This window comes from Tachysurus vachellii, chromosome 8, assembly GCF_030014155.1.
Source record: "Tachysurus vachellii isolate PV-2020 chromosome 8, HZAU_Pvac_v1, whole genome shotgun sequence".
NCBI classification, from domain to species: Eukaryota; Metazoa; Chordata; class Actinopteri; order Siluriformes; family Bagridae; genus Tachysurus; species Tachysurus vachellii.
In genome coordinates, this window is record NC_083467.1 from 10,541,153 (window position 1) to 10,567,126 (window position 25,974).

Sequence of the window (25,974 nt, forward strand, 5' to 3'; positions counted from 1 at the left end):
ATTACGGTTGTAGACAAACTTGACGTTTTCAAGAAAACACATGTTTGGTGTCAACTTCTTCAATTCAGCTCAGCCAGACTCAGCTTTTCTCCATCCAGATCTCTTCCCAGCTGTGCATAATCACAACTGTGAGGCTTTAAGCCCTTGGCCGCTACAGTTATTCCCAAATTCTCTTGCATTCTCTGGCTTTTTGCCACACTCTGTTTTGCTCACTATTCTCATTTTTTTGTGTAAATGCTGCTTACCACCACCAGCCAGTGGTTCCTGTTTTCTGGTTCTTGATATTACACAATTCTCTAATCTCTATGTTCATTCATATACTAAAACATTCATTTAAATGATAATGGTTAAAATTTTGGCTACATGAGTTTATTAGAACTTACAAATTGTTAATTAATTCATAGAAATGATCAACTGACGGATTATCCATGACATCTGTCTTATTTGGCTGGTACCTGATAGAACCAGGACAGAAGGACTCACTTTACAGGGCAATGCTGCCATCTAATGGACACATGAATAATTTAAAATAAACTATTAAAGTTGTCTATTATAGTTCACAAATTTGATTGTTGTTGGTGTTGTTTATGTTTTTTGTATTAAATTGTATTGTTTATTGTTGCTGCTTTATGTATTTCCTTATATACTTTTTTTTAACTTATTTTAAATTCACTTCTGCATGTAAAAACACTGTAATCATAATTGAAAACATTTAAACAAAATATAACTCAAAACATTTTCTTTATTAACTTTTATTCTTCTTATTCTTTTATATATCTATTACTTATTTACAAATTTTTTATTATGTGTGTAGAATCCTTCTTGTCTTACACTTTTCGATTTAAAAACTAAGATTTCTAGTACTGTTCTCTTGTTGTGTTCATGCTGTGTGTGTGTCAGTAGTCTTGTTCTAAAATAATAATAATAACAATAATAATAAAAATAATAATAATAATAATTATTATTATTATTATTGTTATTATTATTATTAGATTATTGTTGGTAGTTGGAGCTGTCTGATTATATTGCCACACACACACACACACACACACACACACACACACACACACACACACACACACACACACACATACACACACACACACACTAATCCTGTACAAAGAACCTTTAAGGTTTTCTTGTTAGGCCTCTTGATTGTTGTTAGGCCTCTTTTCATTATTTACAGAATATAGCTATAATATAGGGGGCATGGTGGCTTAGTGGTTAGCATGTTCACCTCACACCTCCAGGGATGGGGGTTTGGAGTTTGCATGTTCTCCCCGTGCCTCGGGGGTTTACTCCCCCGGTCCAAAGACATGCATGGTAGGTTGATTGGGATCTCTGGAAAATTGTCCGTAGTGTGTGATTGCGTGAGTGAATGAGAGTGTGTGTGTGCCCCGAGATGGGTTGGCACTCCGTCCAGGGTGTATCCTGCCTTGATGCCCAATGATGCGTGAGATCACAGGCTTCCTGTGACCCGAGGTAGTTCGGATAAGCAGTAGAAAATGAGTGAGTGAGTGAGAGCTATAATACATCATTAGTAACCATGATGAGGGCAGTTTCAATACTTCTATTTGGCCTAAACCTTTAGCCCATTTTACCAGTACACTGGCAATTGACTACAAATGCAGAATGGAAATCAAAGTATCTGACATTTTCAATATGTATAAAAAAATAAATGATTTTATTGCCACAGGTCCGATATAAAATTAGTCAGGACACTGTTGGCTTTCAGAGTGAGACGTCTGTTGAGATAACCTTACGCAGAATTTTATTTGTTGAATGTAACGCCTTCAATTTGTTAATTTTGATGTCTTATTTTTTTATGTACTTATTGTGAAATTTCTATAAATATATTTCTCTAGATAAAACTAAAAAAATTCCAAAATATTAAAGCCAGTCTACTTGATAAACTATATAATGTCTATATGAATCATTTATGTCTTTTATTATCTATATGTGACATGACACAAAAATACAATTCAAAGGAATGCTGAATTGGGCACCCCAGAAAAGGTGGAAATTACATTTCCAGCCTCTAATAAAAAAGAGTTAAGCTGAGCTGCTACAGTACACTCAAGTACAGTATGTTTCCAAGAAAGGGCAGCTTAGAAATTGGCCTGCATTTACTGAGCTCTTCAGAGTCAAGTTCAGGCTCTTTATCACCTTGTGTGATTGCAGCGAGATTGGAGTTGATTTTAAGCCAGCACTAAATGAAGCATTGACAGCCTTGGTTATAAGAAGGGCATAATGAAGGCATGCATGTTTAAACCAAGAGTTTTGGCATTGACTCTTTGTAGCAGGTGGTTAATCAACTTAACAACATAACTCTCCTAAATAAATATAAAATCATAGATTGGGCATGTGACAGAAGAGGTAAGGCATATTGTGGATTTGCTAATATTCTATTTTGGAAATAAAAATGTCAAACACATACAAAAGAGCTCTGGAGAAGACAGAAGACAAAAACATTGTAAGGTCAGGGCAGTTTGTTGATGATTGAAAAAAAGGGCTCTGTATGGTTTCTGGTCATTTCTAATGATAATTGAGTGGTAGTCTGAAGTGCTTCTTTTGTGCCATGATCTCTGTAGTTGGTGCACTGTCAGGGATATCTTCCTGCTGAGATGTTCTAGCTGTTGCATTCACAGCAGAGGAGTGGACCAGTAAGGGGAAAAAGTGAAGGTCAATCACAGCACGTGTTCTGAGGGGAACTAGTTGATTACAGGCAGTGGAGAAAATGTTGTTCTTGTTGATGATCAGAGCATGAAGAGAGAGAGGTATAGGAAACAACTTAAGCATGTTTTTCAGCGTGGACAGACAAAGGGTTTTTATGTTTCTGAAAGTGATATTGTCTTTGCAAAATAGAGAGGGAATAGACAGGTTAAACAGCACAACCTTGTGATCAGAGATTGCAAAGCAGGACCTCAGGTTAAGAGGTTGGAACCTGTATCCAATTTGTGACATTTAATGTGAGTGGATAAATTACAATGCAGAGTAACCAATAGTTGTAAAATGATTTTATAAATCAATCAATCAAGCAAACAGTGAGGCTCTTGATTGTCCTAAGATCATTGTTATAATTGTCTCATTATTCAACAACCAATTTCAGAAAGTCTACTTTTTGTTGAAGTTGTTGTTCTTCTTCTTTAAATAGTATGCCATTTTAATTCTTTATCTTCATTAAATCTTATAAGATATTGAACAGGAGGTAATATCCAAATGGTTACATGATTTGGTGTTTTTTCTTTGCTCTAACAGAATTAATTGATTCTTATAAACCTTTCCATATTTAAATCAGGGGTTTGAGCAGGAAAAGTTTTTAACATGACATTACAGAGAAGAATTAATACATGATGTCGTTGTTCTTCTTCTTTTGGCTGCTCCATGTTTGGGGTTGCCACAATAATAATGACCTTCATTATAGTTCTACCTTTTTTTTTAATTTCTGAACTGTCAGGGTACTTTAACTATAGTGGAGACATTCAGAATTCTCCTTTTCTTGCCATTTAAAAAACTAACAAAGTCATCACGTGGTGACCGTGACCTCACAGCGGCAAACTACACAAAAGCTCCCTAATGTGTCACATTCAGCCCTTTCTTTGTTTGCTGTGTTGAGTAAAAGAGCTCAGATGCTATAAGATGGAGGAGTCAGGACATCCCATCAGAAGATTCTGAGTTATTGGCTCCACATCAGCCAGGTGTTGACATATATCCGAGTGGTTTTTACTTCTAAATTTCTTCCACTTTAGACTGCTAAGTGTATTCGATGCTCTACTTGCATGGAGGCACCCATCAGGTCAATGTGTACATTGAAACCATCCCAGCTGATGTTCTGTGACCAGTGTCTCTGGACTAGCACATGTCACTTGATGAAGGGTGTCCAATCTGATCCAGAAAAAGAGATGATCACACCTGATCATCTATTTAAATCTAAGATCCACTGATTAAACAGGTAGAATCAGATATATTTCCTGCTTTTGATGGGATGAAACAAAAAGCTTCCAGCTGCTAAGTGGGTTTGTCCAGTAGACTCTTTGCTTTTTGCAGAGTAGGCAGGCTCTGTATTCAATTGTCAGCTTGTCTTATATGGTGATGTAGCACTCCTATTCACACCTGTACGATAAGAGTGCTCTGGGTTCACTAACTAGATCCAAAACAGCTCTTGGGCCAGTCACAAATAACAGACTCCAATATAAATTTAAACAAAGGAAATTAGCAGTGTAACTTCACAATACTAAACAAATAGTCGTTACTAAATAAAGTACTGAAAAACTAAAGAATAAAACAATAATTACAACAATAATTCTATACCTACATGAAACAAGTTTGTGTTCATGAACAAGTTAGGAAACAAAGAGAAAAAAAGGGGCAGGCCTGGACGATGCTTGTGAGCTTTGTGGCAATAAACTATTTTGCCCCTTCTCCAAAAAAGACCAATTAAAAAAACATTTTTAGTGAATTGTTGGCCTTGGGGAAAGTATGTTCATTTACTGTATATGTACTCAATACTTGGTAGGGGCTCATTTTGATTTAACTACTGCCTCAATTCGGCAATTCTAAACTTAACAGGTAGCCAGTGTAGAGATGATAAAATTGTGGTTATATGATCATACTTTCTTGTCGTAGTGAGAACTCTGGCAGCTGCATTTTGTACTAACTGTAGCCTATTTAATAAAAGATGCAGGGCAACCACCTAGTAAAGCGTTACAACAGTCCAGTCTAGAGGTCAAGAAAGCATGAACTAGCTTCTCAGCATCAGAGACAGACAGGATGTTTCTCAGCTTGGCAATATTTCTAAGGTGGAAGAAGGCTGTATTTGAAGTAATGGCGATATGATTTTCAAAACACAAGTTGCTGTCTAATATAACACCCAGAGAGATGGAGTTCAGTTAGTGTCCATGGTAATAAATGAGTGGGCGGAGCAAACAATTAACAGCAAGGCAGGCCAACAGACAGAAACAGGGCAGAATACAGACAGACTCATTACAAACAGACACAACCTTTTCTAGTATTTTTGACATAAAGGGAAGATGTGAAATAGGTCTGTAATTTGATAGTTCATTAGGATCTAAATTCTGTTTCTTAATGAGTGGCCTAATAACTGCCAACTTGAAAGACTTAGGGACATAACCTAAAGATAGCAAGGAGTTACTAATATTAAGAAGAGGCTCACCAGCTTTATGTAACACTTCTTTCAATAATTTCATCAACTATTTTGTTCCTGATGCTTTCAATTTTATCAGTGAAGAATCTTGAAGTCCTCACTACTGAGCTTTGATGGAATAGTGTGTTCAGATTTCTGTTTTTTTGTTAATCTAGTCACTGTGCTAAATAAAAAACCTTGGATTGTTCTGGTTATTTTCTATGAGTTTGCTCAGGTGTACAGCCCTAGCAGCTTTTAGAACCTGTCTATAGCTGGACATACTGTCCTTATACGCAATTTTAAAAACCTCTAATTTAGTTTTTCTCCACTTTCGCTTGTGGTTTTCGCTCGAGGTCTTGAGGGTGTGAGTATGACTATTATACCACGATGCAGGTGTTTTGTCGCTAACTTTCTTTAATCGGACGGGAGCAACAGTGTCTAATGTGCTAGTGAATATAGCGCCTATGCTGTTAGTCATTACATCTAGATCGTTTGTGTTTAAGGGTACAGTAAGAAGTCCAGGCAGATGAGGCATGTTATTTGTGAATCTGTCTTTAGTGGTCAGAATAGTAGTTCTACCGAGTCGATATAGTGTTGAGACACAGTTCGTCTGCTCTTCAGGTAGTGTGTACATTATGAGGTAATGGTCTGTGATGTCATCACTTTGAAGTAGGATATCTATATCAGTGACATCTATTCCATGTGATATTATTAAATCTAGTGTATGATTAAGACGATGAGTTGCTCTAGTGATGTTTTGTTTAAGCCCAAATGAGTTGATTAGGTCCATACAGTAAATGTGATTCCTAAAGCATTGTTTGTATCGTCAACGTGAATGTTAAAGTCTCCTACAATTAATGCTTTATCAAAATTAACCAATAGGTCTGAAAGAAAATCTGCAAATTCTCTAAGAAAAAATTTAGCTTGACAAGCCTGTCAAGGCTGTGGTTCTCTCGGTTGGTTGTATCTTTTTCTTCCACACTTTCCTTCCACCCAATTTTCTGTTAACATGCTTGGATACAGCTTCTTTAGCAATGAATGATTGTGGCTTACGCTCCTTGTGAAGGGTGTCAATGATTGTCTTCTGGACAACTGTCAGATCAGTAGTCTTCCCCATGATTGTGTATAATAGTGAACCAAACTGAGAGACCATTTTGATGGCTCAGGAAACCTTTGCAGGTGTTTTGAGTTGATTAGCTGATTGGCATGTCTCCATATTTAATTTTATTTATTGGTGGGTTTTTGTTAAATATGAGACAAAATCATCACAATTAATAGTACCAAAGACTTAAATTAATTCAGTCTGTGTGTACTGAATTTATATAATACATGAGTTTCACTATTTGAGTTGAATTACTGAAATAAACAAATTTTTTCCACAACATTCTAATTCATTGAGATACACCTGTATGTCCGACTCCCTCTTCCCTTGTCTTCAATTACACCTCCTCCTGCAACAAAGACCCGCCCCCATCCAATCACACATCAAAATTAACTGACCAGTCCATGAACCAATGAGCTTAAAACATTGATTAATCTCTATATAAGGATAGGGTGCAACTTACATGACCATAACAATACATACATTCTTCAATAAAAAAATATATATATCGTACAAAAAAAACAATGTTGTGATATAAACCATAACATCCAAGCGGGATCCAGTGAGATTAGACAACTCTCTGTATGGCAGGGTACAATATGGGTTAAAACTTCTCAAATGGTAGAATTAGAAGTGACTTGTGGAGGGTAATTACTCAGTATTTAGTCTCCAAACATCGACTTCAACAAGGACTTATCATCCTGATGGAGGTGAACCTAGTGGAACATTTACTAATGTCTCCACATTGTGAAACCTGACGAATTAAACTTACTCAAATCAATTAAGGCAAAAGCTTGCCTTCAACCTTTCAACATTGCTTTGAGTACAGATACCTTTAATTACCTAAAATTTACTTGACTTTCTTACTAAAATCCCGTAAGTGCTTTATCCTAAAGGCAGCTAATCTTAGCCAATCTAACAACTGCTGCACCACCGTTCCACCAAAATTAAACAGAATCCAGCCAAAAACAGAACGTTCTATTTCTGTTAGCCAAGAACAGAATGGTGAGGCTGCAGTGGGCACAGGCTTAAATAAAACTGAACAGCCGAAGATTGGTGAGTCTGGTTCATCTGGTTCTTGTTTTTGCTGGGGTACACTGACGGTAAAGTCCAGGCTGGTATGGAGATGATGGATGGAGGTTATCATGCGGGGAAAGTTTTCTTGGCTCACTTTGGACCCATTAATGCCAATCAATCATCAATTGAATGTGACATTATTTAAGCCATACCGGTTTCATGAACATGACAATAAGTCAATAAGACAAAATTAAAAAATATTTTTCATTATTTTTATTGTTTTTAACATTGTATATTAAAACTGAAGCCATTGAGATAACGACAGAACAAATATAGAATTATGTACTCAACAAAAAATAACCCAGAATATGTTTTATATTTTTTTCAATTCTTAAAAGTAGCCACCTTTACACAGTCAGCCTCGTGAGGTCGTCACCTGGAATGGTTTTCCAACAATATTGAAGGAGTGTTAAGTACTTGTTGGCTGCTTTTCCTCCACTCTCTAGGCCAACTCATCCCAAACCCTCTCAATTAGTTTTAGATCAGGTGATTGTGGAGGCCAGGTCTTCGGATGCAGCACTCCATCACTCTCATTCTTGGACAAATAGCTCTTACATAACCTAGAGTTGTGTTTGGGGTCATTGTCCTGCTGGAAAAAAAATTATGGCCTGCAGTAAGTGATGGCATGTCGCTGCAAAATGCTGTGGTATCCATGCTGGTTAAGTGTGCTAACAGTGTCACCAACAAATCACTCCCACACCATCACACCTCCTCTTACATGTTTCACAGTGGAAACCATACATTTACGAACCGTCTGTTCACCCTCTATATGTCTTACAAAGAGACAGCGGTTAGAACCAAAAATCACAAATTGGAGTCATTAGACCAAAGGATAGTTTTCAACTGATCTAATGTCCATTCCTTGTGTTTCTTAGTCTCTTCTGCTTGTTGTTTTTGAGAAGTAACTGCTTCTTTGCCGCAATTTGACCATGAGGCCCTGACTCATGCAGTCTCCTCTGAACAATGGATGTTGATATATATGTACCACTTTAACTCCGTGAAGCCTTTATGCGGGCAATAATATGTGGTGCTGTAAATCGGCAGGTTCTGAGGCTATTAATTCTAGTAAACTTATCATCCGCAGCAGCGGTAACTCTTGGTCTTCCTTTCCTGCGACGGTCCTCATGAGAGCCAGTTTCATCATAGTGTTTGGTGATTTTGGCAACTGCACCCGGGGATACAAGTTCTTGAGATTTTTCAGATTGACTGACCTTAATTTCTTGAAGAAATGATAAACCTTTCAATTTACCCAACTAAGTGTTTCTTCCCATAACATTTACATTTACATTTATGGCATTTAGCAGACACCCTTATCCAGAGTGACTTACAACTGAGCAACTGAGGGTTAAGGGCCTTGCTCAGGGGCCCAGCAGTGCATTTGTACAGCGGTTGTAGTAGCACTAATAGAGCTATGGACTCAACACATCCTTCCTTTGCATAAAACTGATTAAGAAGGCAAGAAATGTGACAAATTTACCCTTGATATACCTATGAATTCAAAACTATTGCAGGTGACTATAATAAAATATAGTATGGTATAGTATGTATGGAAAAAAAAAAAGGATTGGCAAACTCTAAAAACTAAATTTGTAATTACGTGGGGGTGTTTTTAGTAACTTCTCATTCTGTTCGTACACGCTAGGGATTTCGAATACTGAAAAAAAAATGTAAAAAAATAAACAAATGCCTTGCCACTACGCATGCGCAGTTCAAAGCAACCAAAGGGAGGTACAGACGCATGCGTGAAAATGGTGCGCATGCGTCGTGTGCAGCGGGTAAGAGACGCAGCCCGGGTGGTGACAGACGTGGGGAAAGAGCTAACAGTGAGCCGCGGACGGGCGATTGGCAATGGAGACAGGGGAAGGGACAGATAGAGGGATCATTCTGGAGCCACGAGAGCATGTCGGTGATACAGAAAGACGCCGTTTGTACGACTGTTCCTTTAGTGATCTTTTAAAACACACGTAGATTAAGTGGACGACGACGCTGCTGCTGATTTTTGGAAACACCGTCGGTTTGGACACATTAACATTCGTAAAAAAATTATAGGTGAGCAGTCATTTTGTCTTACAAAGCTTCCAGAGCGAAGATTAAAAACAGCTAGCCTACTGTAGCGCTCACAAATACACTTTGTTGTGTGTCAATGTTTATTTAGATTGGAGTCATTTAGAACTGGGTTTTTGTTCTCTTTGTATGTCTGTAAGTCGTGTTTACTGCAGTGCTGATTGGAGCTTAGTTTGGTCATGGCACAGTGTTCTGACCAAGCTATCCTAATCCGACTAATCTGTGCTGTTTGCTTGCTTTATTATTTCAACTTCTTGCTGCTTTATTATCCAGGAAACGTACACAAAAACATGCCCAGACTCATGTCATGTCACACTCATATCAGGAGGTAAACTATGGTGCTTTATTATTTATGTGTGTCCAGCTTGGGTTTAGTAGTAAAGTAAGTGCTCCTAAATCATGGGGCCAGGTGACATTTTGTTTATGAGAGTGAACTTGGATGACCTCAGTGACCCAGTAAGTATGTGGCAGTGCTGAGAAGTGTGTGTGTGTGTGTGTGTGTGTGTGTGTGTGTGTGTGTGTGCTGCAGAGGAGTGCAGGATCAACACACACTGATTTATTATGGTGATCTTATTGTCCACAAGTATATGTATAGAGAGCCCGGGATTATTTAGCAGTTATTAAACTCTGTGTCCGGTCGTGCTAGTTCAACTTTCACTTGTTTACACTTCATGAAATGCATTAAACGTGGAGCACTAAGAGGTCTGAGTTATGATCGTGCATTTTTCAACACAGTCTAGAAATTTCACAGCGTAGTCCACGCTTTGTCATTTGTTTGAGATGATTATTCAAGAAACTGAAATTTGCAATAATGCCACGCACTAGATTTCGTTTTTCGTTTTTTATAATTCTGTTTACTCTTTTCCTGGCTAAGCGTTTTGCTCCATGTTAGCCTTTTTCACTGAAATGCTCTTGAGGAATACACAGTAACAACAATGGGACTGGAGTAGGTTGAAAGAAAGGTGAAAGAGTCAGGGGTTTCATTGCAATTCACGACTTGGAGCTTGCAAAATTACAAACCGCTATTAAGGTTGAGTGAGTCTGATCTTTGCCTTCTGCAAATTAGCAATGCAAATCGGTCAATGAGAAACTCTTGACAGATAGCCATCTTTGACCAGCACTTTGTACATTGTTTCCACCTGCCTGAGTGCTTTATCTTCTGCAGAAAGCACAATGAGTGTGTTGGTGGGAGAGAGCAGATTGATGGAGAGGCAGACTCTTTGTCAGGGTGGGATGTACTATCTTACTGAAAAGAGGGGTTGTGTTTCCTAAGTGATACTCACGAGAGGTGTAATGTCTCTTCTTTGTGTGCAACGTAGTCACTGAGGTTTTCTTTTGAGAATCAGGTTGTTTGTGCACAGGATTTTTCTTTCTGTATGTCTGGGACAGTTTTTAGTAAAGTATATGGACTAATGGAATGAGAGAAGGATTTTCCTTCTGGCATAACCGCATCCCGTGTCTGTGTTAATAAGCTTCAGGGATCAATGTGTTAAACCCCCTTAGAAACAGATGGAACAATCTTAATGTAGAGGCATTTATAAGAGAACAAACTGAAAGCATGAGATGCTGCTCATTCACAAGGATCTTTTGTTTTAGTATAAGGAAGCACAAATTATAATATTTTAATGGTGCTCTGTAATTAGTTATTCCTGTCTTTTAGAGAAAGTTGGAACAACTGACACATGTCATAATTGTGCATGCATGCTGTTTATGCTGTTCTGGCTTAGCAGTGACTTGTAAAAGCTAGCATTTTATAATAAAGGTAAATGCTGTGTTGTGGAAAAAAAAACGGCTTGTGCACAGGTACACACACACACACACACACACACACACAAGTCATGTTTGGATTCTTAGAGTTAATGTTGATGCAAGATCACTTCCTAACACTCTGTCTTTCATTTTTCCTGTCAGGTCCCTCAGTATGAGTCGAGATGGATGGAGGAAGAAAGCCAGTGAAGATGATGGTTGGGGAGGAAGGGTAAGAGGGTATTGTAGATTGAAAGGACGTGTTGCTTATTGTGGATTGATTGCAAGTTGATCTGCATGTTTAAACCTCACTGCAAGAAACAATTAATGTTATTTTTTTCATATAAGATGCTCAAATCAGATTTTGGCACATTCGATGAAACATTCTGCAGACTGCACAGCAAAAAAGCACAATGACTTTTCCAATCTCACCCAATTCAATTACATTAAATTCACTTCTCTATGTGGTTTTAAATCCATAATACATATCCATGCACCGAATTTGATGTCATGGATTAAAATCAGCATGAAGGCAGGTTGGGTACCTGTGCCTAGAGCAATAACAAGATTTTTCTTTCTTTCTTTGCACTCATTGTTTTGCCGCTGTTGTCTGTGTCGAATACATTCCGAATCATTACCTTTTTAAAATCTAATGCAAATCTCCATATTGGTGCAAAAACAAATGATCTGCATTTAAATAGTTTAAAATATTGTATTCTAGAATACACTTAAAAAGACTACCAATAGAAAGCGGGTATCATATATATTAACCATGTATTTACTGAAAATGCGTTTTTAAGTTCATTTGAGACCGCAGTGTCCTTAGATGCTCTGTGTCCTCAAATGATGGCTTCGTTAAACATTCACATGAATTGGCAGATTTTTGGCGTGGTGCTGCAGGCAGAGGTTGCCTCTGTATGTTGGGCTTTTCCCTCTTTTGTCTGTTTATTGCTTCAGACTCAACTCCCGAATCCCTGAGTTCTTACCGTTGCCATGGCAACATGGAGCCGCCGTGCCAGCGGGCTCGTGCCTCCAAGCTCGTTGAATGTGTGAGGCGTAATCAGACGCTCGTCAGCCAGACACTGCCCAGTTTGTTCATTGTATGCATTTCTGTCTGATTTTGCCAGATCACATGAATGTTTCTCTCTTTATCCAAGAAACATGGTCTTGGTTAATGTGTACTAGCAAGTGCTTTTATTGTAGCCGATACTGTTTATTGAATGTGTGTGTGTTTGGGCGTGCACGTGCAGGGGGGCTACATGGCTGCTAAGGTCAGTAAGCTGGAGGAGCAGTTTATGAGGGATGCTCCAAGGGAAAAGCAAAAACTGGGGACCTCATCCAGCATCTTCAATGGAGTGGCTATCCATGTTAATGGCTACACAGGTCAGAAAAAACACTGCTCACTTTCTGGATTCCAGTTGGCATTTTTTGTAAAGATGACTGGAACATAAAGCATAAGAGGGATATTATATACTTTTAAAAGAAGAAATGTGCTTTTTATTTTGGCAAATATTTTCAAAAATATTGAGAACATTGTTCAACATCTCTTGCCAACATGGAACGTAGTCTTCTCAAGTAATGCTTGATGGTACTGGAGAATACAGAGGGAGAAATCTGAGAACAGTCCTCAGTACACAATCTTTCCAGGGCCCTCAGTCATCTTTTTTGGACACTCTTCCGAAACTAATCCCACAAAAACCTGGTTCCAGTCAAGGTTCCAGTAGCATGTAGGAAATTTCTGTCACTTATGTTTGTGGTTAGGTTTCTAAATAAAACCTTACCTGGCTACACTGTTAACTAGTACAATTAACTAATAGTTTCCAAAGCACTAAAGCACATTTTTCTTTTGGTAAAAACAATGAATCATTTTGGGTGAGTCTACCAACTTAGCATCTTGATTTGGCAATTTAATTCCCCTCCTCCTTCTAAAAATGCTCCATATCTGTCAAATTACGAGAGATCATTTTGTGCTAGTTTTATTTTGTGCATAATTCTAAGTTATTTTGCATGCTTTTGATTTAGATCATCAAGGATGTCCAGATATTTCCTGTAGAGACTGTGGCAAGTTCTAAAAGAAACCTGAAACAAGCTACCAGCCAATTTCATTAAAATCCTGTATGACTTTGTATCAGAGAATTTATGTAGTTGTAAATTCAAACACAAATCATGATTTGATTTACTATTAACGATTTATTGCTTAAAATAGTTATTACTATGACTTTGCATATTCCTGTTTGAAATATAAATTTGGATTTCTTTGTTGTGCAGATCCCAGTGCAGATGAGTTGCGCAGACTAATGATGCTACATGGAGGACAGTTTCATGCGTATTACTCTCATACCAAAACTACACACATCATTGCCACCAACCTGCCTAATTTTAAAATACAGGAACTGAGAGGGGAGAAAGTAGTACGGCCAGAATGGATCACTGACAGGTGTGTCTGTGCGTGTGTAGGAGTGTTTATATAGTAGTGGGACAAAATAATGTGAACACAGGTGAAAGTTGTGAAAGGTGAAAGATCTCTTTATTTATAAGAAATGGATTCCTAAAACTCCTGAACATATTGTAGTTGCTTTAAAGAGGTTGGATCAAGTCAAGAAGCTTTTATTGTCATTTGAACAATATATAGCTGACGCAGTACATAGCATTTTGTTGTCTTGTACTTGTAAATGTGTAATGACAATAAAGTTGAATCTAATCTAATCTAAAAAAGGAGACAATGTTTCTCTAGGACCATGGTGCTACATAGAACAGCACAGAGCTAAGGATTTAAACGAAGTTGTCCTAGCCTCATAAAGTGCGTTTGTGCAACTCAGCACAAACAGTGCGAAACTAAAGACATTGTGAGACAAAAACAGTGCTGACCAGCGTACATACTGTATATTGGACATATCTACACTTATGTAATAGCAGCAGTTTGGTGAGGTATTGAAATATGTGGTGTGCAAAACAGCAATTGACTGAATGTGCAGTACAGCACGTGCAAGATAGGAAAAACCAGTGTGTAAAACTGCATGTAAAAAGTTTGATATGCGTGGTGCTGTAAACTTGTATGTGTATTGGAAGAGTGTGTATTTATTGCACACAGTTGAGTGTGTGTGTGTGGTTGGTACAGTTCAGTTCAGTTGTTGAGGAGTCTGATGGCCTATGGAAAAAACTGTTTCACCGTCTGGTTGTAAGGGCCTGAATGTTTATGTACCTTTTTCCAGATGGCAGGAGGGTGAAGAGTGTGTGTTAGGGGTGTGTGGGGTCATCCACAGTGCTGTTGGTTTTGCAGATGCAGCGTGTGGTTTAAGTGGTTGTGATAGAGGGAAGAGAGACTCAATAATCTTCTCAGCTTTCCTCACTATCTGCTGCAGGGTCTTGCGATTGAAGCGGTGCAGTTCCCAAACCCGACAGTGATGCAGCTGCTCAGGATGCTCTCGATGGTTCCTCTGTAACATGTGGTAAGGACAGGTGAAGGAAGATGTGCTTTCCTCAGCCTTTATAGGACGTAGAGACGCTGCTGGGCTTTCTTGGTGATGGAGCGGGTGAAGTTCTCTGCCAGAAGAACATGAAGGAATTTGGTGCTCTTGACCATCTCTATGGAGGATCCATCAATAGGCAGAGGAGAGTGGTCACTCTGTGGTCTTCTGAAGTCAACAACCATCTCTATAGTTTTAGCAATGTTCAGAGATCGTTTGCAGGTTCTTGGCTGTAAACCAGGTAGTTAGTTGTTGCACCTTCTCTCTGTATGCTGACTTGTCGTTCTTGCTGATGAGATTCACCACAGTCTTGTCATCTGTGATCTTGATGATGTTATTCATTCTACGCAGTCATGAGTCAGCGGTGGGCTTGAACACACATTCCTGAGGGTCTTCAGTGCTCAATATGGTGGTGCTGGAGATGCCACTGTTCCCGATCCGGACTGATTGAGGTCTCTCATTCAGGAAGTCCAGGATCCAGTTGCAGGAGGGAGGTGTTTAGGCTAAGCAGGCTCAGCTTCTCGATCAGGTGTTGAGGGATGATTGTGTTTCATGCTGAACTGAAGTCTATGAACAGAATTTGTACATATGTATCTTTATTGTCCAGGTGGCAGAGGGCCAGATGAAGGGTCATAGCAATGTCATCGTTCCTGGAGCAGTTTGGATGATACACAAACTGCAGGGGGCCCAGTCAAGGTGGTAGATGGTTCTCATAACGATGGGTGTGAGTGCAACGGGATGATAGTCATTGAGGCAGGACACTGTAGATTTCTTTGGCACAGGAACAACGGTGCTGGTCAGGGAAATGTTGAAGATGTCAGTGAAGACATCCGCTAGCTGTTCTGCACATTCCCTGAGCACTCTGCCAGGAATGTTGTCTGGTCCAGCATTTTTCCATGGGTTAACTCCGCTTAGAGTTCTCCTCACATTGGCCTGGTTGTTAGGGGATGGATGGTCTTTCTTGCCGCTATGTTGTTCTGCACCTCAAACCGAGCATAAAAGTCATTCAGCGCATCTGCATAGGAGGCGTCACTGTCACAGGCAGTTGAAGTTGTTTTATAATTTGCAATCCCCTGAATGTCCTGCCACATGCCAGGTGTCTCCGCTGCATCTCTGATGGCTCAGGACAGTTTGGCCCTTGCTGTTCTTAAGGCCGTCCTATCCCCTCCTCTGAAGGAGAAGTCTCTAGACTTCAGGAGCAAATTCATCTTAGCAGTCATCCATGGCTTCTGGTTGGAGTGTGTGGTGATTATCTTGGAAACGGTAACATCATCAATGCTCTTGCTAATGAAGCTGGTCACTGATACCGTGTACTCCTCCAAGTTGACTGAATCGCCGTTGGTTGCAGCCTCCTTGAAGATGTTCTAGTCAATGCACTCAAAGCAGTCCTGAAGAGCAGAGGTGGCTCTCGCGGGCCAGGTTTTTGCCTGCTTCATAACAGTATGCACCGGGGAAGTTTGTGTAAGCAGGATTCAGTCTGTTTGCCCCTTTTGTTGCAAAGTCCGCATGCTGATGGAATTAAGAGAGCACTGATTTGAGATTTGCATGATTGAAATCTCTGACGATAATGAAGTCCCCCATTTCAACAATATCTTAAACTAACCACTGCTGAGCACAACTTGCTTTATACTGGCTTGCAACCTAGACAGTATAGAGCAAAGGAAAATAAATAAATTATAATTATTTTTTAAACTTTTCTTTTTGCGCAGTAGCCTACACAATATTAACTCCTATGACAATGGGTTACACATGGGTTCACATTATTTTGTCACACCACCCTGTGTGTGTGTTTTTATATATATATACGTGTGTGTGTGTGTGTGTGTGTATATATATATATATATATATATATATATATATATATACATACACACAGTCATATGCAAAAGTTTAGGAACCCCTGACAATTTCCATGATTTTCATTTATAAATATTTGGGTGTTTGGATCAGCAAGTTCATTTTGATCTATCAAATAACTGAAAGACACAGTAATATTTCAGTAGTGAAATGAGGTTTATTGGATTAACAGAAAATGCACAATATGCATCAAAACCAAATTAGACAGGTGCATAAATTTGGGCACCCTAACAGAAAAATCACATCAATATTTAGTAGAGCCTCCTTTAGCAGAAATAGCCTCTAGACACTTCCTATAGCCTGTAATGTGTGTCTGGATTCTGGATGAATGTATTTTGGGCCATTCCAGTCCCCAGACCTGAATATCATTGAACATCTGTGGGGTGATTTGAAGCAGGCTGTCCATGGAAATTGAAGCGGGTGTTTTGGGTCGTTGTCTTGTTGAAATATCCAGCCCCGGTGTAACTTCAACTTTGTGACGGATTCCTCAACATTATTCTCAAGAATCTGCTGATATTGAGTGGAATCCATGCGACCATCAACTTTAAGTACCGGCACTGGCCACACAGCCCCACAGTGTTCTTTTGCCGTCATGCATAACAACCCTTGTTATGACCAAATAACTCGAGCTTTGTTTCATCACTCCACAGCACCTTATTCCAAAATGAAGCTGGCTTGTCCAAATGTGCGTTTGCATACCATAAGCGACTCTCTCCCGTACAGCTTCACCTTGTGCAAAGTGTGCTGAATTGTTGAACGATGCACAGTGACACCATCTGCAGCAAGTTGATGTAGGTCTTTGGAGGTGGTCTGTGGGCTGTTTTTGACCGTTCACCATACTTCGCCTTTGCCTCTCCAATATTTTATGTGGCCTGAAAATATAGAATTGTGCCTGTGGTCTTCCATTTCCTCACTATGTTCCTCACAGTGGACACTGACAGCTTATATCTCTGCGATAACTTTTTGTAGCCTTCCCCTAAATCATAATGTTGAACAATCTTTGTTTTCAGGTCATTTGAGAGTTGTTTTGAGGCCTCCATGTTGCCACTCTTCAGAGGAGAGACAAAGAGAACAACAACTTGCAATTGGCCGCCTTAAATACCTTTTCTCATGACTGGATGCACCTGGCTATGAAGTTCAAGGCTTAATGAGCCACCAAACCAAATGTGTGTTGCAGTTAATCAGTGCTACGTAGTTACAGGTATTCAAATCAACAAAATGGGAAGGGTGTCCAAATTTATGCACCTGTCTGATTTTGTTTTGATGCATATTGCACATTTTCTGTTAATCCAATAAACCTCATTTCACTACTGAAATATTACTGTGTCCTTCAGTTATTTTATAGATCAAAATGAGTGCTGATCCAAACACCCAAATATTTATAAATGAAAATCATGGAAATTGTCTTGGGTTGCTAAACTTTTTCATACGACTGTGTGTGTGTGTGTATACACATGTATTATGTATGTATGTTTAAAACCTTTCGGCTTACACAGCTACACAGAGCTCTTACCTTTATAAGATGTTTTTGTTTTTTTATTTGCATTGAAAATATATGAACATTCTTTGTGTTTAAACCCTGCTGTTTAGTTTGTCCGTGTTCAAGCTAAAACTTTTTTGCATTTTATTCAACTGTTTCCCTTGTAGCATAAAGGCAGGGCGGCAACTCTCATATCTGCAATATCAGCTATATGCAAAGCAGAAAGGCCTAAACTTTACTAGTGTCTGTCCTCGGAAAGTACAGGAGCAATCTGGGTTGGGTCAAGGGCCATCCCAGTTCAATTTGAACCTACCACAACCAAGTGACCTCCATAATTTCACAAACCCAGCTTTCACAGTTCCTCAAACAGTGCCGTCAAAACCTTCTGAGAAAACCATTCAGCAGATGGTAAACAGACTGTAAGTAAAAGCTTTGTATGTGCATTTACTGAGAATGTGTTGTCATGTCTTATTCGTCATATTTCATCCCTTTTTGACCTTTTTATTTTGCTACAGGAATGGCTCCTCTATAAGTGTCTCTAAGGAGGAAGGCCCCAAACTTAATGGGGTTCACGATCGGCACACATGTAAAGTATCAAAGGACCATCTGCAAAAAAATGGTCATTTTTATCCTCTGAATGGTGCCTTAAAACAAGACAATGTTTTTTGTTCAAAATCTACACACCAAGAAGCAGATTTCAGGTGCCCTCAACCAAAAGGCTGTTCTTCTTCTAGTGTTCTTGCATCAGATTGTACAGCATCCATAGCCAGCACCTCATTACTAGTCAGCCCATCAAGGGCCACTCAACATGAGCTGCCCTCAGCAACAGTTGCAGCTCTTCAAGAAGAGCAAATAGATTCAGATTGGTCTCTTGGCCAAAGTAGCCGAGTCAGACTGAACGGGAGTCATCATAACACATCTAACATCACCCTAACAGCCAAACAGTCAGCACAGGGCCCAGAGACTGGGATTATCTCAGAGTTCTTCTCTCACTCACGGTTGCATCATATATCTACATGGCGGAATGAGTTCTCAGAGTATGTGAATACCCTTCAGAGCAGGCGACGGGCTGCCGGGGGTGCCGTGTTTTCTGGAAAAGAAAAGCTAAAGAAGCTTAGAACTGACCACTGTGCAGGTAATGTCATTAAATGTTCTTAGACATATTGTTTATCATTGAGTGGTACCTGTGAGCCAGTGTTCTTTTGCAGTGCCTGTCTTATGCCTATTATCCTTCTTACTTTATCAACCTATCCTTGGCTTGTTATGGTGTCACGGTTTCACAATTATTCATGGCATATGACTGAACTATTTAAGAATACTGGTTCAACAGCATTTATCTCAATCTATTCTAACTCCAGTGGTTCACATGCTTTTTGTGTCCAGCTGCAGCTCAAACGTAGGTCGGATGTGACAGCCCCCCCATTGTCTGGGCTGCCCCAAAGTCATACAACACAACCACAACAACAGAAAATACTTTACATTGATACCTCTGCTGGCAAATCTAGCTTTTTGCAGATTTATTATGTAAGGGCTGTCAAATTCACAGAAGAACATGGCATTGCTGGCCTACACCAAATAATGAGCAAAATTAGTCATATCATACCAAATCTGTCATTACAGATTCTGTGGTTTTGTCAAATTAAGAATTAAAATCGTAGTGTGTGGAAACTTGAGGTTAAGATCCCTAATTCTCAGTGCCTTTATGTTCTTGTGCATGTGTTATTTTGATTCTTTGCTGTACTCTTGTAGTCTCTTGTTGTGTGATGATGGTTGCACTGTAAGTAGAATGCACAGTCTGGTATATATTTGTCCTGTCTGAGTAAATTATTTCCCTTGCAGGTACCTCTTTTATGCCTGCTCCTCAGGTATATAAGTCCTGTATTCTGCATGTCGACATGGACTGCTTCTTTGCGTCAGTGGGGATTAGACATCGACCTGAACTTAGAGGTGATGACCACATACCAAGGAGCAGAGCATATTATACTGCACGTGAACTAATCATGTGGTGGAATTGCTGATCATACCGTTCCTTTTTTGGATTCAGTGCATACTTCATGTCTCTTACTCCAGGGAAACCAGTGGCTGTGACGAGTAATCGTGGGCGAGGGCTTGTTGCTCAGCGCCCTGGTGCCAACCCACAACTGGAGTTCCAGTACTATCAGAAGAAGCGAAACCAGCACAGAGCAGGTAATTTGCATATTTGTACAAGTACATTTCGGAAAATCTACTTTGCATTTGCCTGTGAATGTCTGTCATATGTTTAGAACAACCTTAATATCTGCTGTTAGCTGATTCAGCTTGTTTGACTGAAAGGAGCCTGTTAGTTGCTCTGAAATAACGGGAGGAGGCTGGTACTCGGTAGTAAAGAGGAGATGGGGCTTAATTTTGAAATCAGGGCTTGATATGAATGCTTTTTCCGTTTGTACTATATGCTTATGTTTGTTTTGCTGATTGATCTCTTAGGAAGAACAGGTGATGACATTGAGCTGACCTCTTCTCCAGAGACTGAGGAAACTGTCTGTAATGGAGTAGAGCATGACAAGGCTGCTCTCTCTATGGCAGAAATTGCTTCCTGTAGCTATGAGGCCAGGTAATCTAATACATTAATTTGTGTGTTACCAGGCTTTATAAGGATCACAACTAAACAATTTACTGTGTTTATAATTGAATGTACTTAAAGAAGGATGTGTGTCATTACAGGCAAGCTGGTGTGAGGAATGGCATGTTCTTTGGTCAGGCTAAACAGCTGTGTCCTGAGCTGCAGTCTGTTCCCTATGATTTCCATGCATACAAAGAGGTGGCACTGGCAATGTATGAAACTCTGGCCAGGTATACTGTGTGACCTAGCTCCTGTTAATCTCTGGCATGCTGACAATTGTTCAACAGTTCTTCATGATAAATGCTCATTCTTTCTTTTTTTTTTTTGTAGTTATACATTTAATATTGAGGCTCTAAGTTGCGATGAGGCCTTAGTGGATGCCACATCCCTCCTGGCAGAGCTGGGCATCACGCCAGATGAGCTGGCCACTGCCATCCGCTCAGATGTGAGGGAGAGGACTGGCTGTTGTGCCTCCATTGGCATGAGTGAGCAAGTTGTTTTTAACTAATGAGAATGAAAACACTTGTTGCCGATTTGCCTTATTTTTTAACACCCTATTAATAATAATAATTAAAATGATGCTGCATGTCTCTTATCAGGCTCCAACATCCTCTTGGCTAGGATGGCAACCCGAAAGGCAAAACCAAACGGCCAATATTTTCTCAGATCGGAGGAAGTGGATGACTTTATCAGAGACCAGCCTGTCACTAGCCTGCCTGGTAAATGCACTGTGGACATACAGTATAAAGTCTCTTTGCACGCATTATCTCAATTTATTATTCACAATCATTTAATGTTTGCATGTAGGGGTGGGACGCTCTATGAGCAGTAAGCTAGCCTCCCTTGATGTCACTACTTGTGGGGACCTGCAGCAGTTGTCCATAGTACGCCTGCAAAAGGAGTTCGGCCCACGGACAGGACAGACTCTCTTCCGCTTCTGCAGAGGGCTGGATGACCGGCTTGTACGCAGTGAAAAGGAAAGGAAGTCTGTATCTGCCGAGATGAACTACAACATCCGCTTTACAACTGTGAGATCACACAAGTCAATCTAACTTCAAAATTTGTTCATATCATTTTTGCTTGCTGTCATGTTTTCCATCCAGGGCTTTCCTTTTATATATCTCAGTCCCCATACTGTAGACAACTTTGTACATATAGTAATTCTGTTCTTTATGTTGATCCATTTAGGTAGAGGAGGCAGAAACTTTTCTGACTAACCTGTCCATGGAGGTTCAGAAGAGATTGCAGGGGGCAGGACTTAGAGGTCGCAGACTTACCATGAAAGTTATGATGCGCAAAGCAGGTGCTCCTGTGGAGCCTGCCAAGTATGGAGGTCATGGCATCTGTGACAACCTGGCAAGGTTGCCAAAATCTTCTAATTTGATAAATATATTTAGATATTTGATATATATTTTCTGTGCAGTTTTTTCCCTGTAGTTCATTTGTTTTAGGGTGTTGTCTATGAGTATTACTGCTTTGTTTGCGCAGGTCTGTGTTGCTACCTCATCCCACAGACTGCGGGCAGCTCATAGCAGCTGAGGTCATTAAGCTCTTTCGTGCCATGAAGCTTGCTGTTATAGACATGAGAGGAGTGGGACTGCAGATGCACCTGCTGGAGAGCTCTCACTCAGACGCTGGCCCATCTCGTTTCCGCACTATCAGAGAATTGCTCACAAGTAGACGTCCCACGTTCAACCATAGCAAAGATGTTCAAAAAACAGGTCTGTTGCTGTGTGCATGCTTAAGATTTATGCCTTTTTGAAGTTCTTTAAAGCCTGAACTTAAATAATCAATCTTTTTTTTTCTTTCTTATTTTTTCCAGATGATTTGTCTAGAATGTCTTCCAATCAAAAGGAGATTTCCTCTCCTACCACAAACTGCTGTACTTTTTCAGATTCTATGCCTGGGACAAGTAAAGGGGGACCTTCTGTCACACACTCACCCAGCCACTCTCGAGCAGACCTCAACCTCAGCATAGAAGTGCCGTCTCCCTCTCAGGTTTGAATGTCCTTTTCTGCTTGTAGATCGTTAATGGAGCAAATGGAGCGCTACACATCCAATTTCATAAGAACTCACAATACTCTGTTTTGCTTTCTTCAGGTGGATCAGTCTGTGCTGGATGCTTTACCTCCAGAGTTGAGAGAGCAGGTAGAGCAAGCATGGAACCACAAGCAGGTACCAGATACCTCATTTCACCCAGTCACATCACAGCAATCCTTTACAGAAGCACCCTCTGTGCTGCTTGTCCCTGACCAGCCTGGGCAAACAGTCAGCACAGGAATCATCCTGGAACTTCCTGACTTCTCTCAGGTATCTTTTAGCTGACTTGTTTTTTATCTTTTAAATCAGATGCACATGGTGGAATAATTTGAGCCTGGTTTTATGTGTGGTACATTTTTATTTCTGACATTTTGCTTTAACAGGTCGATCCAGACGTTTTTGCAGCACTACCCAGGGAATTACAGGAGGAGTTATACTCTGCTTACAGGCGCAGACAAAATACTCAGGCTCAAGGTATTGTGCGTTAGTAAAGAGAGTGGAATATTATACGAGTTTACATGACCTACTACTCATTACTCAATAATTCTGTTAGTAGTGGAACAAAGGAACCCGCTCCTTTACCTGAAGCAGTCTGCAGTTAACAAGACGAAGCGCCGCTATAAGAGGAAAAATGCCAGTCCTGCCAAGAAAGGCACAAGTCCATTAAAGAGACTTATCCCTGGAAACAGTCCTGCAAAATCCAGTCCCTCCAAAACCATCCCACTCTTACTAAAAGGCAAAGAAGCCCTCGCTGGCTTCAAGGTAAAATTAGACTTAAATTACACATTTATGCGTAGAATTTATAACACGTTTCCAATAGTTTTCATTGTATCAATCTGAATTTCTGTTATTAGATGGAAAATGGACCACCTTCATCTACTCTGAGCCATCAGGTGCCTGAAGAGCTACCCAAATGCACTACTCGCCCTGTCCCCACCTTAGCTGGAGCTTTTGAACTCAGCGATGTTCGAGCCCTACTGCGAGAGTGGGTTACTACCATTTCAGGTAAAGCAATGGTTTATGCATCCCGATTTCCTGGCTGTTGATCAGACCAATTATTGTTTAACCAACCGAATTGAGTAGCTAAAATGAAAGATAACAGATAGATTTGGATAACACAGACAGTTTAATCCTGTAGAGCCTATGGAGGAAGACATTCTGCAGGTGGTGAAGTATTGCACAGAGCTAATAGAAGACAAAGACCTGGAGAAACTTGACCTGGTCATCAAATACATGAAGAGGTAAAACACAGTTGTTTTCTCTGGCTTTTGATAAACCACTGTTTTTGTTTTTCCTGTCTCTGAGTTTGAGATTGCAATTGTAATTAACCTTTGGATCTCCTTTTTTCTTTTTCTTTTTTATTTGCTCTTTGTCAGGTTAATGCAGCAGTCGGTGGAGTCTGTATGGAGTATGGCCTTTGATTTTATACTGGACAATGTGCAGGTGGTGGTACAACAGACCTATGGCAGCACCCTGAAAATCACATAGAAGCATTTGTGAGGTATGCTCTTGCTTCTGACACTGTGACAGCTCGAACCTGCCCTCTCACCAGGAGATTAATAGAGGCAATATTCAACACTGGTGGCTGCTTCCATGTATCTCCCAGTTGCTTTTGAATGAGCGCATTTTCTTTGGATCAAGCCTTTCTCCAAGGACACAAAGAAGTTTAAACAACTACATTTTCAACAGCAATTTGTATTGTTAAGGCAACAGATTATTTTTGTAGCACCAAGAGACACAGTTGTATGATGAGTTTATCAGCAGCAGTTTGGGACTTATGTTTGAGTACAGGATGACACCATCTGTTAGCCTGGTTGTAACATGAAACTCTTTATAAACTATCCTGATGTCAACATGCCACTTCAGAGGAACTGTCTTTTTTTTTTTGCCCTGGTTGCTCTGATCTATTTCACGAGTGCTATACCAACACCAGAATTATATGGCAAACATGGTAGCATGGTACGGGGCGATTTGAGGATTTTTCCTCTAAAACAGGTCAAGCCTAAGGTTTGACAAAAAGAGAAAAAAAAACTAGCATTTTGTAACTCTCAAGTGCCAGATTTTGTAAGTATATTATGTAGATAACTACATGTATGTAGATGACAATATTTCTAAATATTCTTTTATTTGTATGTGTGTATATAATGTTTACAGCATTTTGTCATGTGTAAGAGAGAAAAATGAGAAATGAAGAATAATATAATTGTAATTAATCATTTGCCAAAGTCCTTTTTCAGATTTTCAGACCATTTCATCATATTTGTGTATGATCATTTTGGGTAGCCTGTAGAAGCTTTCATCAACTCCAGAACACTTCGTAATTAAGCAGTTTTGAAAATAATTGTTGTCACTAAATTCCATGATGAGAGTTAATAATCTGCTCATAGTGCACCTGTTGTATTTTCATATTTTATTCTGCCACAAGTATACATAAGGGAAGGCCTGGAAATCTATTTGGTCAGCAAAATCTGTCTCAAATTACTGACCTGTGCCTGAAGACCTGAAGCTGTGAGACCATTTGTATGTTGTTGTTTTTTTAAAAAAAATTTGTTAATAAACTTGGATATCTGCTCTTCATGCACATTTCTTTCTTATTTATCGTTATTTAATACTTTTTGGACCATAAGTCTGTAAATATGTCATCCCATGGATGTGCACATTTTTATCATGGACCAATAGTGATAGAATTACTTTAATGCAAAAGATTGACTATTGTATCTACAGTTGTTCAAAACTTTATTCAGTTGGAATGGTTTGCTCTTTTGCATCAGGAGTTTTCAAACTTTTGAGAAAGGGTAACTAATTGTAAAATACATGCCATAGAGGCCTTCAGCATAAATTTATTTTATGCACATACATCTACTCACATTCAAAGCTTTATATTTAAATGTGTAAAGTAATGTGTTTATTTACATATTACAGCTTTCTATTTAAGAACTTTGTTATTTACAGAGCTAATCGTTTTTGCATTGTTTATTTATTTATTTTGGCTTAAAGTCACTAGTTAAACCGGCTAAGAACTATAAGATCTTAATGATAAATATGACTTTTTTAGTGGTTAGTTATTTCCACAGCTGCTTTAATAAAACAAAAGCTGCCTAGGTTCAAAACCATTCTTTTACAGAATCCTATATAAGAAGCAGGTTTTATTGAGTAACCAGACGGTGTGGCTGAGACCAAACGTTCAGCAGAAGACGACACCTTAAAAACACTGGTGTAATACAGAGCTGGTATTTTTTCCAGACGTAACAGCACAGAAAGGGTACTGCCGTTGTTAGAAACCTTGTTTTGTTTACAAAGCTAGTGCTTGTAAAAACCTGTCATGTGGGTTGTGTGGCATCCTAGTGGTTAAGGTGTTAGGCTGCTAATCAGAAGGTTGTGAGCTTGAATCCCAGTTCC

The 25,974-nt window shown here is 39.5% G+C and overlaps 1 protein-coding gene across 4 annotated transcripts; it reads left to right on the top strand.

Annotated features, from left to right (window-relative positions):
* Positions 1-9,085: 9,085 nt before the first annotated feature.
* On the top strand, positions 9,086-25,152 carry rev1 (REV1 DNA directed polymerase). 4 transcript variants are annotated; one of them, XM_060876215.1, is made up of 22 exons: positions 9,086-9,371; positions 11,298-12,232; positions 12,383-12,515; positions 13,401-13,569; positions 18,104-18,355; positions 18,452-19,071; positions 19,776-19,883; positions 20,007-20,123; positions 20,400-20,526; positions 20,637-20,765; positions 20,866-21,020; positions 21,135-21,254; positions 21,343-21,563; positions 21,724-21,896; positions 22,024-22,256; positions 22,358-22,533; positions 22,636-22,845; positions 22,959-23,049; positions 23,132-23,337; positions 23,430-23,580; positions 23,714-23,816; positions 23,952-25,152. In XM_060876215.1, the coding sequence occupies exons 2-22, from the start codon at positions 12,050-12,052 to the stop codon at positions 24,061-24,063; spliced, it is 3,789 nt and encodes a 1,262-aa protein (XP_060732198.1). In that variant the 5' UTR covers positions 9,086-9,371; positions 11,298-12,049; the 3' UTR covers positions 24,064-25,152. The 4 variants fall into 4 exon arrangements, with proteins under 4 accessions (XP_060732198.1, XP_060732199.1, XP_060732197.1 ...); XM_060876216.1 differs by having other exon boundaries at positions 11,298-11,364; positions 23,129-23,337; XM_060876214.1 differs by having other exon boundaries at positions 9,087-9,371; positions 23,129-23,337.
* The last annotated feature ends 822 nt before the right edge of the window (positions 25,153-25,974 follow it).

What these genes read in the sequence shown, in the direction of transcription:
- rev1 (XM_060876214.1), top strand. Translation starts at nt 12,050, where the DNA reads ATGTTGGGCTTTTCCCTCTTTTGTCTGTTTATTGCTTCAGACTCAACT. An exon ending in ATCTGTGACAACCTGGCAAG is followed by an intron (nt 21,897 to 22,023) that starts GTTGCCAAAATC and finishes TTGTTTGCGCAG; the next exon opens with GTCTGTGTTGCTACCTCATC. An exon ending in GTCATCAAATACATGAAGAG is followed by an intron (nt 23,817 to 23,951) that starts GTAAAACACAGT and finishes GCTCTTTGTCAG; the next exon opens with GTTAATGCAGCAGTCGGTGG.